The 14310-nt window shown below is 53.0% G+C and overlaps 3 protein-coding genes and 1 non-coding gene across 4 annotated transcripts; 2 read left to right on the plus strand and 2 right to left on the minus strand.

Annotated features, from left to right (window-relative positions):
- The first annotated feature begins 242 nt into the window (after window positions 1–242).
- On the plus strand, window positions 243–355 carry B0T26DRAFT_t229. The gene has a single exon. It is a non-coding gene; the product is annotated as a tRNA-Ala (tRNA).
- Window positions 356–1265: 910 nt separating this feature from the next.
- B0T26DRAFT_656224 (AEX-3 domain-containing protein) lies at window positions 1266–4242 on the minus strand (the record flags this gene model as incomplete). The annotated part of the gene is made up of 5 exons (XM_060438694.1): window positions 1266–1894; window positions 1955–2408; window positions 2468–2704; window positions 2774–3793; window positions 3853–4242. 5 exons carry the CDS (start codon window positions 4240–4242, stop codon window positions 1266–1268), a joined length of 2730 nt encoding a protein of 909 aa, XP_060292007.1.
- A 4648-nt stretch (window positions 4243–8890) lies between these two features.
- Window positions 8891–9969, minus strand: B0T26DRAFT_680520 (heterokaryon incompatibility protein-domain-containing protein; the record flags this gene model as incomplete). Its single annotated transcript, XM_060440499.1, has 2 exons — window positions 8891–9274; window positions 9328–9969. 2 exons carry the CDS (start codon window positions 9967–9969, stop codon window positions 8891–8893), a joined length of 1026 nt encoding a protein of 341 aa, XP_060292008.1.
- A 1704-nt stretch (window positions 9970–11673) lies between these two features.
- Window positions 11674–13606, plus strand: B0T26DRAFT_728561 (uncharacterized protein). Its single transcript, XM_060442905.1, has one exon. It carries the CDS (start codon window positions 11887–11889, stop codon window positions 13462–13464), a length of 1578 nt encoding a protein of 525 aa, XP_060292009.1. The 5' UTR covers window positions 11674–11886; the 3' UTR covers window positions 13465–13606.
- Window positions 13607–14310: the final 704 nt, after the last annotated feature.

Consider the following 14310-nt stretch of genomic DNA (forward strand, 5'->3'; position numbering starts at 1 on the left):
ATGCCTATTACACTACTTAACAAATCTATCTCTCGCGACGAAAGTAGGTAATCCTAAATCCACTCGTCAGCGTGGGGCTCGTTCCAACACCATAACACCCCATTGGACAGCCCCCAGCAAACAACAGTGGAGAAACCTCTCTCAGAGAGCTGAAACTGACAGTGGGCTTCTTCTACCTGTTAATCTGCCTAACTCTACGTTAACCCCACTAGACAAGCAGTTTGCTTCATCAGCTTGTCACTGGGTACATGGTCTAGTGGTATGATTTCTGTTTTGCATTGACTCGGTCTCCTTGATGAGACTAGTGAAGGACAATCGTTACAGACGGTCCCGCGTTCTATCCGCGGTGTATCCAATTCTTTTTTTTGTCTTTTTTTTGTTTATTGTATTTCGTAACCCCCACTTCTCTCGCTCGTTTTGAGTTCTGAGCATTGTGTGTTTTTAATTATCAGTTGTTTTAACCTTGGTTAACTCAATCCCGGTGAGTTTTACGGATTTGGTTCAGCCTTCAAACCTAGCGGCATACTGAAGGTGTCTGGAAACTGATGACAAATTTTTACGATGATCAACTTTGGGGCGGGCAAGATCTCACATGTTCAAGCCCATTTGGCCGAAAAGCTGCCTGAGATTTCCAACTATCTACCTAGTACGTCGTAAGCTGTGTATATAATCCAATGCATTTCCTGGCCGTTTTATTTACTATGTTATAACATTTATTCTGCCAGGTACAACGCCAACAAACATTCAGGGATTGAATGGTAGGACTGATATTTGCAGGATATCTAGCGTCTTAAAAGGATATAGAGACAATACTAAGCATTACAAACAAGTCTCGCCAGTCGTAAAATCAAGATAACCAAATTGCAAAGCGTTTATTGCTGCTCTACTCACGATCCATCAACAGCCTAAATTGTCCCGAACCAAGGCACGAACGAGCCACTCCAAGATGAGAAAAAAGGAAAGCAGCGCTATGGCTCATCTGCAATATAAGGTAAAATAAAGGAACAAGCGAAAATAAAAATTAGCCCTGCCCAAGGTCCAAACGACGCGAGATGACGGCGACGTGAGCGTGGAAAAATAAAAGCAACTAAGGGAATGTTTGGTGCAAAGGCAATAGCAATCTCTCAACGCCGGAAAACGATTTCGTTTTTTGAATGACCCAGACCCTTTAAACCCCCCACCGCAAAATTGGTATAAACAGAACATATGATGCACAAGACGAGAAGCCCGCGTCAGGAACTTGACAACCACGCAGCAAAGCACGCTCAGCGAGAGCTGCCCAGAGCGCTAATCCGGGCACCCGAAGGGCGGTGGATCAGGCTCTCGGCGTGCTTACCAACAATACCCGGCTCCTGGGGGATGGGGTTGCTTTCCCCCTCGCTGCGGTCGCCGGAGAGGTCGTCCTCATCGTCCTCGACGATCTTTGTGGGGATGTCGTGACCAATGACATACTGTTGGGAGGTGCGCTCAGGGGTCGTGGCCGTGCTAGCGATCGACATGCTAGTGCTGCTACGGTTGGGAATGAGATCCGGTGTGGGTGGGATGCTAGAGGCCCGACCACTGCTGGGTCGGAGGAGGCTGTCGTCGCCGGCTTCGGACGTCGCGACGGACTGGCCATCATCGCTGGGAGCAACGGAGAGATTACTCCCCCGGCGACCTTTGGACAGAGACCGCAACGAAGTCTCAGCTGTGCCTAGCTCGGCATCTTGAGCTAGCTGCAGGCCCTCGACGGCGGCCTGACACTGCTCCGCAATGTTGCGAATGATGTGCGCAATGGCATCTGTCTTGTCCTTGAGGTGACGGTCTGCAACATCGACGAAAGTCTGCGTAGAAACGCGTCTGCTGGCACGGGCGAGATTCTTGATGAAGCGGGTCTCCGTCTCCTCGCGAGATTCTAAAATACAATCGTTAATACCGATCACACATGCAATACTGTGGGGTTTCTGCCACATACCCCCTTCTTCAGGCACTCCCTCGGCGGCAACAAAGCCGGCCTCAATCTCGGCAGCCAGCTCATCGGGAGACGTCAGGGTCTTAACGAGGTGCTCCATATGGTGATGCTGGCCTGCAATCAGGCTTCGCAGGTGCAACACAACACGACGAGCTTCATCACGCTGTCGGAGAATGGTGACGTTGGTGTGCTGCAGAGCAGTGAGCTCCTTCCTGTTTCTCTTGCGCTCACGCTCCAGCTCCTCTGCAATTTCTTGCTGCAGAACCAGAGCTTCCAGAGCATCGTCGCGCTGCTTCTCGGTGCCAGCAAGGCGGACAGACAACCGTGCATTGTCATCCTTCTGTTGATCGAGAAGACCACCCAGGCGACGGTTCTCGCGCTTGTGGTTCTCAATCTTGACCTTGAGATCTTGCGTCTCCTTGGTGAGCGTCTCGGCAAAGGCCTGGAATTTGAGGAACTGTAAAGCATGTTAGTGATGTCGGAACCAAAAAGACGACATTTTCGTGGTATGCTTACCTGCTGCTTCCAGCTCTCAAGCTCCTCAACCAGATAGTTGTTTCGCTTGGTGACTTTGTTGAGTTCGGTCTCCATCCGCCCCTTTAGGTTGATGAAATCTTGCCAGGCTTCCAAAGCATCTCGCGAATACTGGTTTCGCTCACGGACAATCTCATTCAAGTGCCTCATTGATACCTTGGTCATCAAGGGTTTCTTGACTGACCCGCCGAAGACGGCCTTCAAGCCCGTGTTTCGGCCCTAGATTCGAAGAAATATGTCAGCAATCGGAATCCACAAAATTCTTTGTTGTTTTGGTATTAAGCTTACCATCTTTTCGCAGACGTGGTCCATTACGGACATAACAGGATCCTGATTCCACCATTCGGGGTCTTGGATCGATTCAACCTCTCCGCGCATCACAATGATCTGGCCAGCCGGGACTAGCTTTCCCCCACCATAAGCAGACCGCAGGTGCTGGGGAACGCCGGACGGTGTGACATCGCCATTCAGAGACTGCGTCAGGCGGGTCACAAACTTATTGCGTTGGCCCGCATTGAGCGCAGTCGGCGGGCTCGATGTAAGGACAAAGTTACGGTCCAGATCAACGACCAAGGCATCGGTTGGGGCGGTGAAGAGAGATCTGCACTCGGCAGTGATACCGAGGATGTACGGGCCGGGCTCCTGGACGAGCTCCTTGGCATGCCGAGCATGAACAACCGGGACATAAAGGCCGCTCCACTCATAGACGCGGACGCAGAAGCGGACCGTCTCGGCAGCCATTGTCAGCATCGCAGGGTAATGACTGACGAAAATGATGCGGCGAGTGGGCGAGATGGCAGCCTCGATTACGCCGACAATGTTGGGGATTGAAAGGCAGCAGAATAGAGGCCACATGGCAAAGTTCTGGAAGCCGGTGGGCGAGGAAGGAAATTGGTAGCAAAGAGCGTAGTCTTTCATGTCGATGCGAACCAAGTCGTTCAATCTAGGAGCTGGGAAACTCAGGATCCGCGACACCTCCTCGGCGTGGAAGAGGTTTGTGGCCTTGTTCCAGTGAATCCACATGCCGCGCAGGTAATCGCCGAGCAGATTGTAGAGAGGATACCGGGAAAGGAACGACAAGCAATATGGAATCCAGTACTGTTCATCAGCATTGTCGTAGAAGTCGGGCTCGGTTCTCTTTCTCAGCTCCCGGATGGTCTCGGCTCTCTTCTCGTCAGCGCGCGACCAAACACGCAGGCAAATGCCGTATAGAGTGTGCGAAGAATCCTGCTGGAGAACAAATGCGTGGTGAACACAGTGAGGCTGGCTTCGACCAGTGCAGATCTCAACATCGTGAGGGAAGCAGGCCTATACAGAATTAGTCGACTCTCTTCTCAATGAGTTCCTCCAAAAAGCTAAGAACCTACCCTCATGGCCGAATGCAAAGCACGCGCAATCTCGTTGTCCTGCTCCAGTCTCGGGCTGCTTCCTAGGATCTCGGGAAGCCAGAATTGGCCCACGGCACCCTTCATGTGCCCAATCTTTCCCTGCGCGGGCGCGGGAGCCTTGACCCATTGCGAAGGCTCGCGGCCAACGCCGCACACCATGTAGGCATGAGTGAGGGTCTTGGGCGTCCGCTGCTGGGGCTTGGCATTGAGCGTCGACGGGATCGGCTGCGTGATGCGCGAGTGGAGCGACGACGTGCGGCTCGGGATGATAAGGTTGCTGTCGGCCTGGTCGCGGGTTCCGGGACGGCCTTCGCGGTCGCCAGTCCGCGGACGCTGGAAAGAAGCGTGGGCATTGAGAGAAGGCGCCATTTTGAGTTTGGACGGCGAGCAGCTTTCCCCAGAGTTTCTCTTCCAATTAGGTTCGCGGGAGCAACGGTCTCGGTCGAGATCCGCTGGCTTGAAACCTCAAACTCGTGAATAAATAACCTAAAATGGAACTTGTCGTCGGAAAGAGCAGGCCACAGCTGAGCTGGGTGGTGTATCCGATATGTGGTGGAAGCGAAGAAGCGAACACCTTCGTTCCGGTTGCGAAGAGAATCCGGGCGGTGATTGCCCGAGGAAGCAAAGTAGTCAATTGCAAATTGCAAAGGGCGGCGTGCAAGTCGAAGCTAGGCCGACGAGCACAGTGAAGAAGCAAGATACCGACAATGCACGAGCCCCAAGGAGAAGCTTCGCGTGTTTGTCGATGTCAAAGGCGGAGACAGGTCTGAGCCGTGGCGGACGGGCGATACAGACTGGCCTGCGTGCTGCTCGATGGGCCGCGCTGCTGGGGGCTTCCTGGAAACAAAAGAAGTGGAAAGGAAGGAACGAGGCCCGTTGGACGGTCGCGCGAGAGAGAAAAGGATGGCGTCGGGGCTGGAAGGGAGAGGCCGAGCATGCTCAAAAGGCCGGCCCAGGATGGGACGAGAAAGCTCTGGGTGCTCGCCTGCGCCGGGGCTGCACTGTGACTGGGGGGGGCATGGGGTGTCGATGCGGAATTGGGAAATGGGTTCGAGGGGACCAATACCACGTCAGGACTAGCAATGCTGCAGCTAGGGGCACCCGACCAGGGGGTTACGCAGGGGCCTGAGATAACATTTCATTTCAGCTTGGGGTACCATGGACTTTGCGGCCAACCCAGCATCATGAAGCTGTCTGAGTGCCATGCACTCGGCTCGGGACGCAAGAACCCACCCCTATCGTATGCTATGGCAGGGAAGAGCGCTAAGTGACTGGTACATAGTACTTGGCCTAGCCCTTGCTCTCCCAAAAGCATCGTAGCTTCGGCCGGCCTTGGCGCAGTCCGCCCTGGACGGACAAAATTGATTCGCCATCTGCACCCCGCCGACTGTACGTTTGCCTGCTGCGTTCGTTGTGCGTGCACTGGGGCACCAGCTTTTTACCCCTTTGAATGCCGCCTGTGGCCCAGCCTAGACCTCAAACTCTGGAAGTCGAGAGAGCATTTGTTTTTATATACTGCATAGGAAGCAAACAGAATGGGCTATAAGTACGGACAGTTCTACTGGTAGTACAGAATGGAGGGGTGAAAATAACGGGCTGTTGCCGTCTGTTTCACTGTATGAACGTTGAATCCGGGCTGTTGTGGAAAAGGAGGCGCCTCCGATCGCCGCGATCACCAAGGTTAGGTTGCGCCTTTTCCCGTTTCACGCGGAAACGCCACGCATTTGGGGAACTCGATTCGGAATTTAAAGTCAAGTGAGCCAATCTGCTGGGTTACTTAGGAATTCGGCCAGCGCCGGAGCCTGTGCGGGCTTTTGAATCTTGGGTATACCAGGGTTGTGGTTCCTGTATCTCATACGCAAAAAAAGGTTCAGTCATAGCAGGCAGGTTGTCTTCCTGTCTATTTTTCGAATCTACACTCGGGGCTTCGAGACGATTGTCAACCGGTGAGCCCGATTTAGGTTGTGAACGGGCCGCCTTTCTCACTCGGTCATAACATCTGTCAAGCAATCGGCCGTTTGGTAGTCACACAAACGGGGATCGAACGCTACAAGCGAAATACACTATCGACTTGACTAGCGCCACTGTCAACGAGGAATGATAATAAACAATGATTTGGGCTTGACATTGTTCCGATGATGGTTGGGCAGAATGGCACTAGAAGCCAGCCCAAAGGCCCCTTCTCGGGTGACGAAATGGACGCCGCGCAGCAAGACCTGCCCGACAACAAACGAAAAAGCAAACGCCGTTGTGTGAAACTGGACAGGAGCCAGCCGATGATGCAACGCAGGATGGAAATGTTCTTTCTGAACCGAGCTGGCGCACAGCCCTCTAATCCCGCGCATCCCAGCTGCCGTTTCCAGGTACGCTTTGACCCATCCGGGGCAGAAAGTGCACCGAGCGTTGCGTTTTGACAATTGTGCAGGCGGGGCAATCCAGGTGGCAGCGCAAGTCAAGTCGAGATCAGCAGACGGACTCGGAACTCAATTCCCGGGTGGAAGGAAATACCCCTCACTGTTGTTGTCGAGAGACACTCGAGATGCTGCTTTTACCACTTTGATCATTTTATTTTCTCTTGAGAAGCACAAGGAGTGGGAGGAAGGCTCAGGGGCAAGTCTCTGACACAGCTGCAGATGGGAGAACAACCTGCAAGGTAGCTTTTCAGGTGGGGCGGAATTTAGGTCGCGTCTCGCGGAAAGAAACATGTTGTCTCTGCACCCTGCAAACGGGGTGTCTATCTGATCCTCGAGAACACATGCATTATGACCGAATATCAGCCACGCATGGAGCGCCATACGTGATCGACGGCGAGCCACGGAATGACTTTCTTCGGTCTGGGCTCGTTAGTGCAGGCAGAGTGTGTTCCACTGTTCACGAGAAACTGAGAGCAGCGGGTAACCCGAGGATTGGTGCGATTTCACCGTATGTTTCAGGGCCTGCTGGAATTCGGCGTTATCCCTCATAGGTATTCCGTAATATCGTGTGGAAAAGGAAAGCATCAGAATCCAAACGGCCTTACCCCTCATTCTGGCTCACCTGCTGCTTCAATCCGAGCGAATACATACGGCAACCCCGCGACGGGTAGCAGTTTGCGCGTCTTGATCGCCCAGCCTCTCAAGCCGTCACAATAGCAGAAGCACGTATAGGTAGGGTAAGGGTCCGGTATTCAGGTCGACCCTCCCGCGGCCGTCTCAATAGTGCCCCCATTATTGGAACACAGTCCCCGGTTTCGAGCCCGTCCGAACCATGATGCCACCGAGCAGCCGATAACAAACGGATGGCACGGCGTCCCTCCTGGCGTCATGTGTCAAACAGATGGACGCCACGGAAAGGTCCAGTCGGGCGTCTCGTTCCGCCGCCGCCGAATGCAAAGCTCGACAGTCGTTTAGAAAATTCATCCGATGGACGCTTTGAAATTGCCAACGTGGGCCCACTGAAGGAAGACGCCCGATTAGTTCCAGGCTTCCAAGATTTGAGAGTTACCCCTGGCTAGTCCTCTTTGGGCGTTACATTCAAAAGCAAAAGCAAACCCACATCCAATCATTTGCTCTCAGGATTACAAACTCAAGCTCTCCAGTCCACGACCACGTGTATCTCCGTAGTCCGTACGGACACTAAGGTAAGAATCACACGGAGAGCCATTACGTACTCGCAAAACCCTTATGCTTTTCGAAAACCCCGCAAAGTTCTGTCAAGCGCTATTTTTCCTCAGAAACACGCTACAGGAAGCCCAAGCATCCGTAACACGGTAACAGCCCGTAATGGATTGCCAGCTCCTGTGCAACTGCAGCTGCTTGTAGTAGTTGGTAAGATGCTTGAGATTTAACTCACAGATGTGTCGATACGATGTGAGGTAATCAGGGTCGAAAAGCAAAATCTTCAAGTTACAAAGCTGCTCTCATACATGACCTCATCGACCCTCACTGCCTTTGCTTAATGCCAGGCCCGACCGCCTTTGGGCAAGCGACTCCATCTCCTTCTCCTGCTCTCTTAGGTTGTCGCCGTTTCCTCTCCATAGCAAGCACGCGGCCGCCCTTCGTCCTTCGCCGTATTTGCTTTTCGTCGTCAAATATTTCGCCGATACAATGCCTTCTCATTGCACGCTACAAGCGCAACGTTCGCTCGTACCGTGATTCGGCTCTCTCCGGACGAGCGAATATAAAGAGATAGGCAAGGACCAATAGTACGAAGAAAGGCCGAAACCGGCTATGGATATGCTAAGTCAAATATGGCTTCTCTAGGGCTAGCTATTTACTTCTTATTTTACCTACTAATTATCTATATTAGATAGGTTTTGCTATAATATTACTCAGGTTTGAACAACTAATGATGAACCATATGCATTGATAGCTGAAGATCCCAAGCCAGGGAGTCTTTAGCGTGAACCTGTCTGCATCACTTCGGAGAGCAAAATCGAAGGCAAAGCTCGCTGGCCAGGCAGCTTTCCAGGAAATCAATGTCCTCATCCGCGAGTGGGTTCTCTTTACATGGGTCACATTTGCCGGATTGCTTGTTTTCTGTCTCGAGGTCCCCGACAGCACCTGGATCGGCCTCGCAAACTGCTTGGCTTTGACTGGGCAGTCCCTCATCGTGCGTGCTGTCAAGAGAATCACTGTCGGGAGAGGTGGACAGCGGACGAAATATCAAGAAGATTTACGAGACTGAGACGAGGCACGGAAACCATGCCACAGACTCCGAGTCCTTAGAAGGGGAGGTTCTTTGCCGAATGGTTGGTGCTACCATGTCATTGTTGAGCCTATTATCCAGTTTCGCCCCGATACTAATTCTACTGGATAGTACTGAGGAAGAAGAGAACACAAAATGAGATATCCAACTTGTGGCGACGATAGCTGCGGCCACCCCCATCTCAGCTCAAACGTCTGCTCGTTTATCGAGTCGTCATAAAACTTCCAGCCTAGAACGTGCCAGAACTTCTCGTCTCGCCCATCACTTCTGAGAGGCGGTGGGTTGCCGTCTCAACCTCGACAAACAACTCCACCGCCACCGCGAATTCCTTCTAGGGCACAGAGTGCGGGCCGCAGTAGACGGTTGCTGCTGTAGCTAGCGCAATTTTCTGCACCACCCAGCGTCGAAAAAACCACTCTCTTTGCATCAGCGACATCCAGGCCCGCCACTTTCGGCTGTACTGCGGGGTGGAAGAGATGGTGTCGAAATTCTTGAGCTCCCGGATCTCCTCCTTGATGAAGCTGATGGCAACCTTACTGTCGCTATCATCCTCGCCCAACCAGACGCAGACCTGCGACGCGCGTGTGTAGATTCTCGACATCAACTGCACCTGATGGTTGCGCTCACCTAGGTTGTCTTGGTTGATACAGATGGCGTCGATCCACAATATGCGCTCCTCGCCGGGGCGGCGCAGGTACTTGAGCGCCAGCGCCAACTATTTACGCACGCGCATCTTGTACCTCATAGGGCCGACCTTGATAAGATAACGTACTGCTCGTCGGCACTCCTCCATGTCCACGATAGCGCCTCGTACTGCACCTCGTTCTTCTTAACGCCTTCCCATTCCTTGACCAGCTCGTCTAGCCGACTTTCCTCCTTGGCCTTAGCCTTGTCAGGCTCAGCCGACAATTCCTTGGCTAGCTTGTCAAACCGCCGCTTGCCCTTACGCTGCGCCCGCTTCCGCGCTTCGCCTTCTGTCTCGACCTTTTGCGGCTTCCAGCAATCTTCCTGCTCACTCCTGTTACTTTCATCATCTCCCCCGTCGCCAGCTTGCGGGGTGCCGAGACCGCCTCCCTTCCCTCCATGCGAGCTCGAGCTTGAGTCAATGGGTGACGTCGTAGGGATGCGGAAATTCTTGTCGTACGTGGCTTCAATCAGCTCGCAAAAGATTTCCCGGCCGGTAGGCGCACCCGACATAAGCTTCAAGAGCCGGATCATCTTTTTTGTTCTCCGGTCCGGCAGCGCCGGGTACTTGTACTCGGCACAATACTGCAGCTCCGGATCGTCAAACCGCTGCAGGTCCGATCCGCTGCTGCGGCTGCCGGCCTGCGATCCGAGAAAATCATCGTTGCCGCTGTTTAGGACGAGGCAAAAATTCTCTCCACGGTAGGTGATGGTGATGGACTCCATGATTTCTTTTATTTTTTCTTCTTTCTTGGGGGCTGGGTACGAGGATGAGAACCGAAAAACAGATCTATGGGACTGAATCGCGAAGAAACAGAAGCCAGGAATTTTGTTAATGATGGTCCGTATAGCAGAGAAGGTAAGAAGTTTAACAGCTCCAAGGAGGAGGAGTCAAGACCAGCGCACAGTCTGTGGAAGGCAGGGACACGTAACGAAGCCTCTCTTTGTCCACGACACCCAGCTTCGAGCGCGTACCTGGGAAGACGCATCGAGCTGGAACTCACAACCTTACCAACCTAATTAGGAACATTGCATGATCGTGGCGCTTTGGGCCCCGCAGCCTCCACAAATTATCGAGGTCGAAGGGGGACTCTAGCAGTAAGGACATCGTTGTCTTGGAAGCCACTGTCTCAAGGGTCCACTATATGGTGTTGTGAAGACCTCAGCTGAAGAACGCCCCCCAGCGGCTGGAACCGCCAGTGTCTCCCTTTCAGAACGCCCACGGCGCCTGGCTCCATGGATTTGTCTGCAACCGATGAGGGTAAATGACTTGGAAGTGCTCGGCGCTCGGCTCTGGCGGCTTCGATGTTGTAGCCGCGACGAAGTGCTCAGCTAGACTCCCTAGGTAGGTGCCGATGTTGGGGAGAGTTGGAGGCCCTTGGCAATTGGTAGACGCTCACGCACATTACAGTCGTTATCTCAGCAGAGAAGAGGCCGGCCAATGAGCATCGTCGCACCTTTGCTGAGGTATTAACTTTATGTTAGACAAGAATGGCCCTGAGAAATTCCCTTCTACAACTGTTACAAGTACCGTATATTCTCTCAAACGTCGGGAATAGGGGTTGAGACAGAAATCGGACACATCTGTCTAAGCAGCTACGTAATGACAGGCTTGGAATACGGCACAATCTGAGGTTCTCCGGGTGGCTTCTTGAGCTGTGGAACGGCCTGCGATACGGCTATAGGTAGGTTATTTGGGGGGCAGGGGGTTCTCTATCTTTTATTTCCACCCCTATTTCCGATATTCGAGAGACTATACGGTATTGGTACTTATGACTAAGAATCCGTACACCTTTCTCCGAGCCGCTCAGGAGAGAGGTTCTAGCATATGACAGATACTCATACCAGTTCCGGCCCCCTTTGAGCGAGCCACATCATTTAGGGGCAAAATTAGGGAAGTTGGATAACACACGAGACTCGTTGGAATTTGTAATTAACGTGCAAGTCTGGAAACTATCTACTGTACCCATCTGCATTTTTTTCCCTCACAAACCTTGTTCATCAAATACATAGGATGAACGTTCTGTAAAGGTTCGAACAGTGTGAATAGGGCTCTGGCAGGAAGGGAACTTAGTTAAATGGAATAAGAGTCACTTGAAAAGCAAAGTCTAGGTCTAGAATTTGAGATCGACAGACACCAGGGCTAGTCTGACACATGCCTGGGTAAGGTAGGTATAAAGTGAACATAGAAACGGCACTCGTCATCCACAGTAGCTCAGAAAGGAGTCACGGTCAAGTTCCGTGGGTAAGGAGACAGACAAAAGTGGGTGGTCGGCCCTCAATCCTCCCATTTCCTACCAACCACAGCAGCCCATCGAGAAGCTCAACTTTGGCGTGGTGGATCTACGTAGCTGTCTCGATTGATTTGACTTGGCAGCTCTAAACTTAGGAGCAAAAATTAAGGCTTTCAAAACATTGACGCCCCACCCATGGCTGCCCCACTGTAACTCGCCCCGCTGTGGAGTCTCCATGCTTTTATCGCTGGAGCTATCGTTATCGCTCCTTATCGGGCCAAAAATTATTGGCAGTTTCGTCAGACAAGACGGATTTCCGTCAAGTTCAACAACAATTGATCATTACAATATTTAGCGGCAGAAGTGACAAGGCCGAAAAGCAGTATTCTGCTGACACTGCAATCGTGCCATGTCGGAAACAGTGCTAAGCACGCTGTGCTGCATATGCCATTCCGAGCCGCCAAAATACAAATGCCCCGGATGCGAAGCACGCACCTGTTCCCTGGCGTGCTCCCAGAAGCACAAGACGCGCGCCGAGTGCGACGGCCAGCGAAATCCTCGGGCCTACGTGCCCATCTCTAAGCTGCGCACCGCCGCCGGGGTTGACCACGACTTCAACTTCATCCACTCAATAGAGACCGCCCGAGAACGCGCCGCCAAGGAACTGGTCGAGGTCCGCCAGCTGCTGAGCGACAAGGAGTTGCGACCCCCCAATGACGAAAAGCAATTCAGCAAGGTTTGGTACGGCGACGAGCTGCACCATGTGCCCAATGCACCTGATCCCCACGCGAAGCAGCTTCCCCAGGACGGCCGCGCTGGCCCTGAAGTGTTCGACAAGAACGTGCGCCGGCAGCTGAGAAACTTGGACGCCGAGGTCGTGGCGATGCCGAAGGGTATGGTGAGGCAGAAGGAGAATACGACGTCATGGAATCGCAGAACAATGAGCATCAACTGGCAAGTCGAGTGGCTAGTTTCGGGGATACCGGGATTGGCCAAACCAAGTCAAGGCCTGCAACAGCAACAACAACCACAGACTGTACGGATCTTGCGCAAATCACTCGAGAAGATACCGCTAAACGCAGCGTTGGCCACGACAGTTGAGTGGCAACGAGGCCAGCTAGACCGACTAAGCCGAGAACAAGAGCAGGGTGCGGGACATGGCTCAGACAACGGCGAGGAGGACGATGACGAAGGTGAGGACGGATCCAGACCGAAGAAGAAAAAGCCGAGGTCGTCCAAGAAAAACAGGAAGGGCGTCTCGAATTCCCTAAACCAAGACCCAGATTCGAGCGCCTGGCCCGCTAGCGACTACACACTACAGTACTCTCTCACAGGAGAGTGGAACCGAACAACCACAGCCTCCTCGGTCCCTATGACCGACGACGAGAGGGCAGCTGGATTCGACAGGTGGCGGTTCTTTCTACAAAAGGCGGACAGGTCGGCTTCCTCTTCCCGGACCCTGATCCCCGTCTTGGCCACGGATACGCTGGCCAGCGCGCTGGCGGGCCGGACCATTGTGGAGTTTCCTACTATATTCGTTCTCCCCCCGGGTGAGGCCCTGCCGCAAAAGTTCGTCCTCGGCTCCCCGGAGCGGAAGAGGAAGCCCGACGACGACAAAGACGAGGAGGAGCAAAATCCTCAACGCCGCCCATATAAAATACAGACATTTGACCGGCGTGGCGACGGAAGGCCGTCTCGGGGAGCTCGTGTCCAAGGCCGTGGCCAAAGCCGTGGCCAAAGCCGCGGACGCGGACGTGGACGAGGTCGTGGGCACGGCCGGGGAAGAGGTGGTAGGGTCGAATTCAAGCGATCCTCTGCCAACACGGTAGAGATCGACGACGGCGAGATCAACAGCGACGGCGACGACGTCATGGACGGCATGCAGGCCAAGCCTGAGCCGTTCGGCGGCGGACGCGGCGAGGACTTGGCCGAGGTGCTTCCGCGAGCAAGAGGCCTTGTTGACTACGACTCGGCAGGTTCGGACTGAAGCTGAGTGGTTGCTGACCACAGTCGCGCTTGTGTTATTCTACAAAGAGCAAGTTATGTCTGTGGTTGTGTCTCTGTGGTGAAGCAATGCCTTGTATGTATGTATGTATGTATGTATATTGTTGATGTGCTGTATAGCGCTGTAAACGTATTACTGTTCGAGTTAATATGAGCAAACAGGAACCTATTTCGGATCCTCGCGCCGTGGCCGTGTGCAGTTCCGAGAGATAGTGCAAACAGCATTCACCTGGCTAAGTGTCCCCGAATCTAGTCCGCTCTTCTTGGTGTTATGTCTTCTTCTTTCCAAATGCTGATACTTAATTGAGCGCATCTGGTAACGCAGTGGGACTCTGTCCGAGATAACGAAGTATGCTAGGTGATACATCCCTGAGGCCCTCTTCTACCTCGCTTGCCACCTCGCCGTGGCATAATCATGCGTTGTTAAATAGGTATCTGTCCGCCGTGTTTTAATCCGCTTATATTGGTCCGATTTTCTATGTTCAAACTTGCAGCTATCAGCTTTGATCTACCCATCAAAGCTCTTGGTCTATCACAGAGTCAATCCCCGTGTCGTAAGATGAGGTCGGGCATCCACGTCTCACTATTGACTCGATTCTGCTGCTCGTCTGATTGGTGAGTCCGCCGCCCAACACTTTTTCCCTGTGACGTTTTCTCTCAAGTGGTCTTTGGGGATCGTTTAATATCGTTGTCCGGTGATTAGACACCTTTCATTTCGGTCTTCTAACAATAGGCACACAGATGCCGCTGCTGTCATTGATTTGTTTGTCAACGTGAAGACTGGCTGATAATGTTGCTCCCGGCTTGTAGTTTTACTATGGGCTTGTGT

This window comes from Lasiosphaeria miniovina, assembly GCF_030549165.1.
Source record: "Lasiosphaeria miniovina strain SMH2392-1A chromosome Unknown B0T26scaffold_7, whole genome shotgun sequence".
Classification (NCBI taxonomy): Eukaryota; Fungi; Ascomycota; class Sordariomycetes; order Sordariales; family Lasiosphaeriaceae; genus Lasiosphaeria; species Lasiosphaeria miniovina.

Coding starts and splice junctions, on each gene's coding strand:
- B0T26DRAFT_728561 (XM_060442905.1), top strand. CDS start 11,887: ATGTCGGAAACAGTGCTAAGCACGCTGTGCTGCATATGCCATTCCGAG.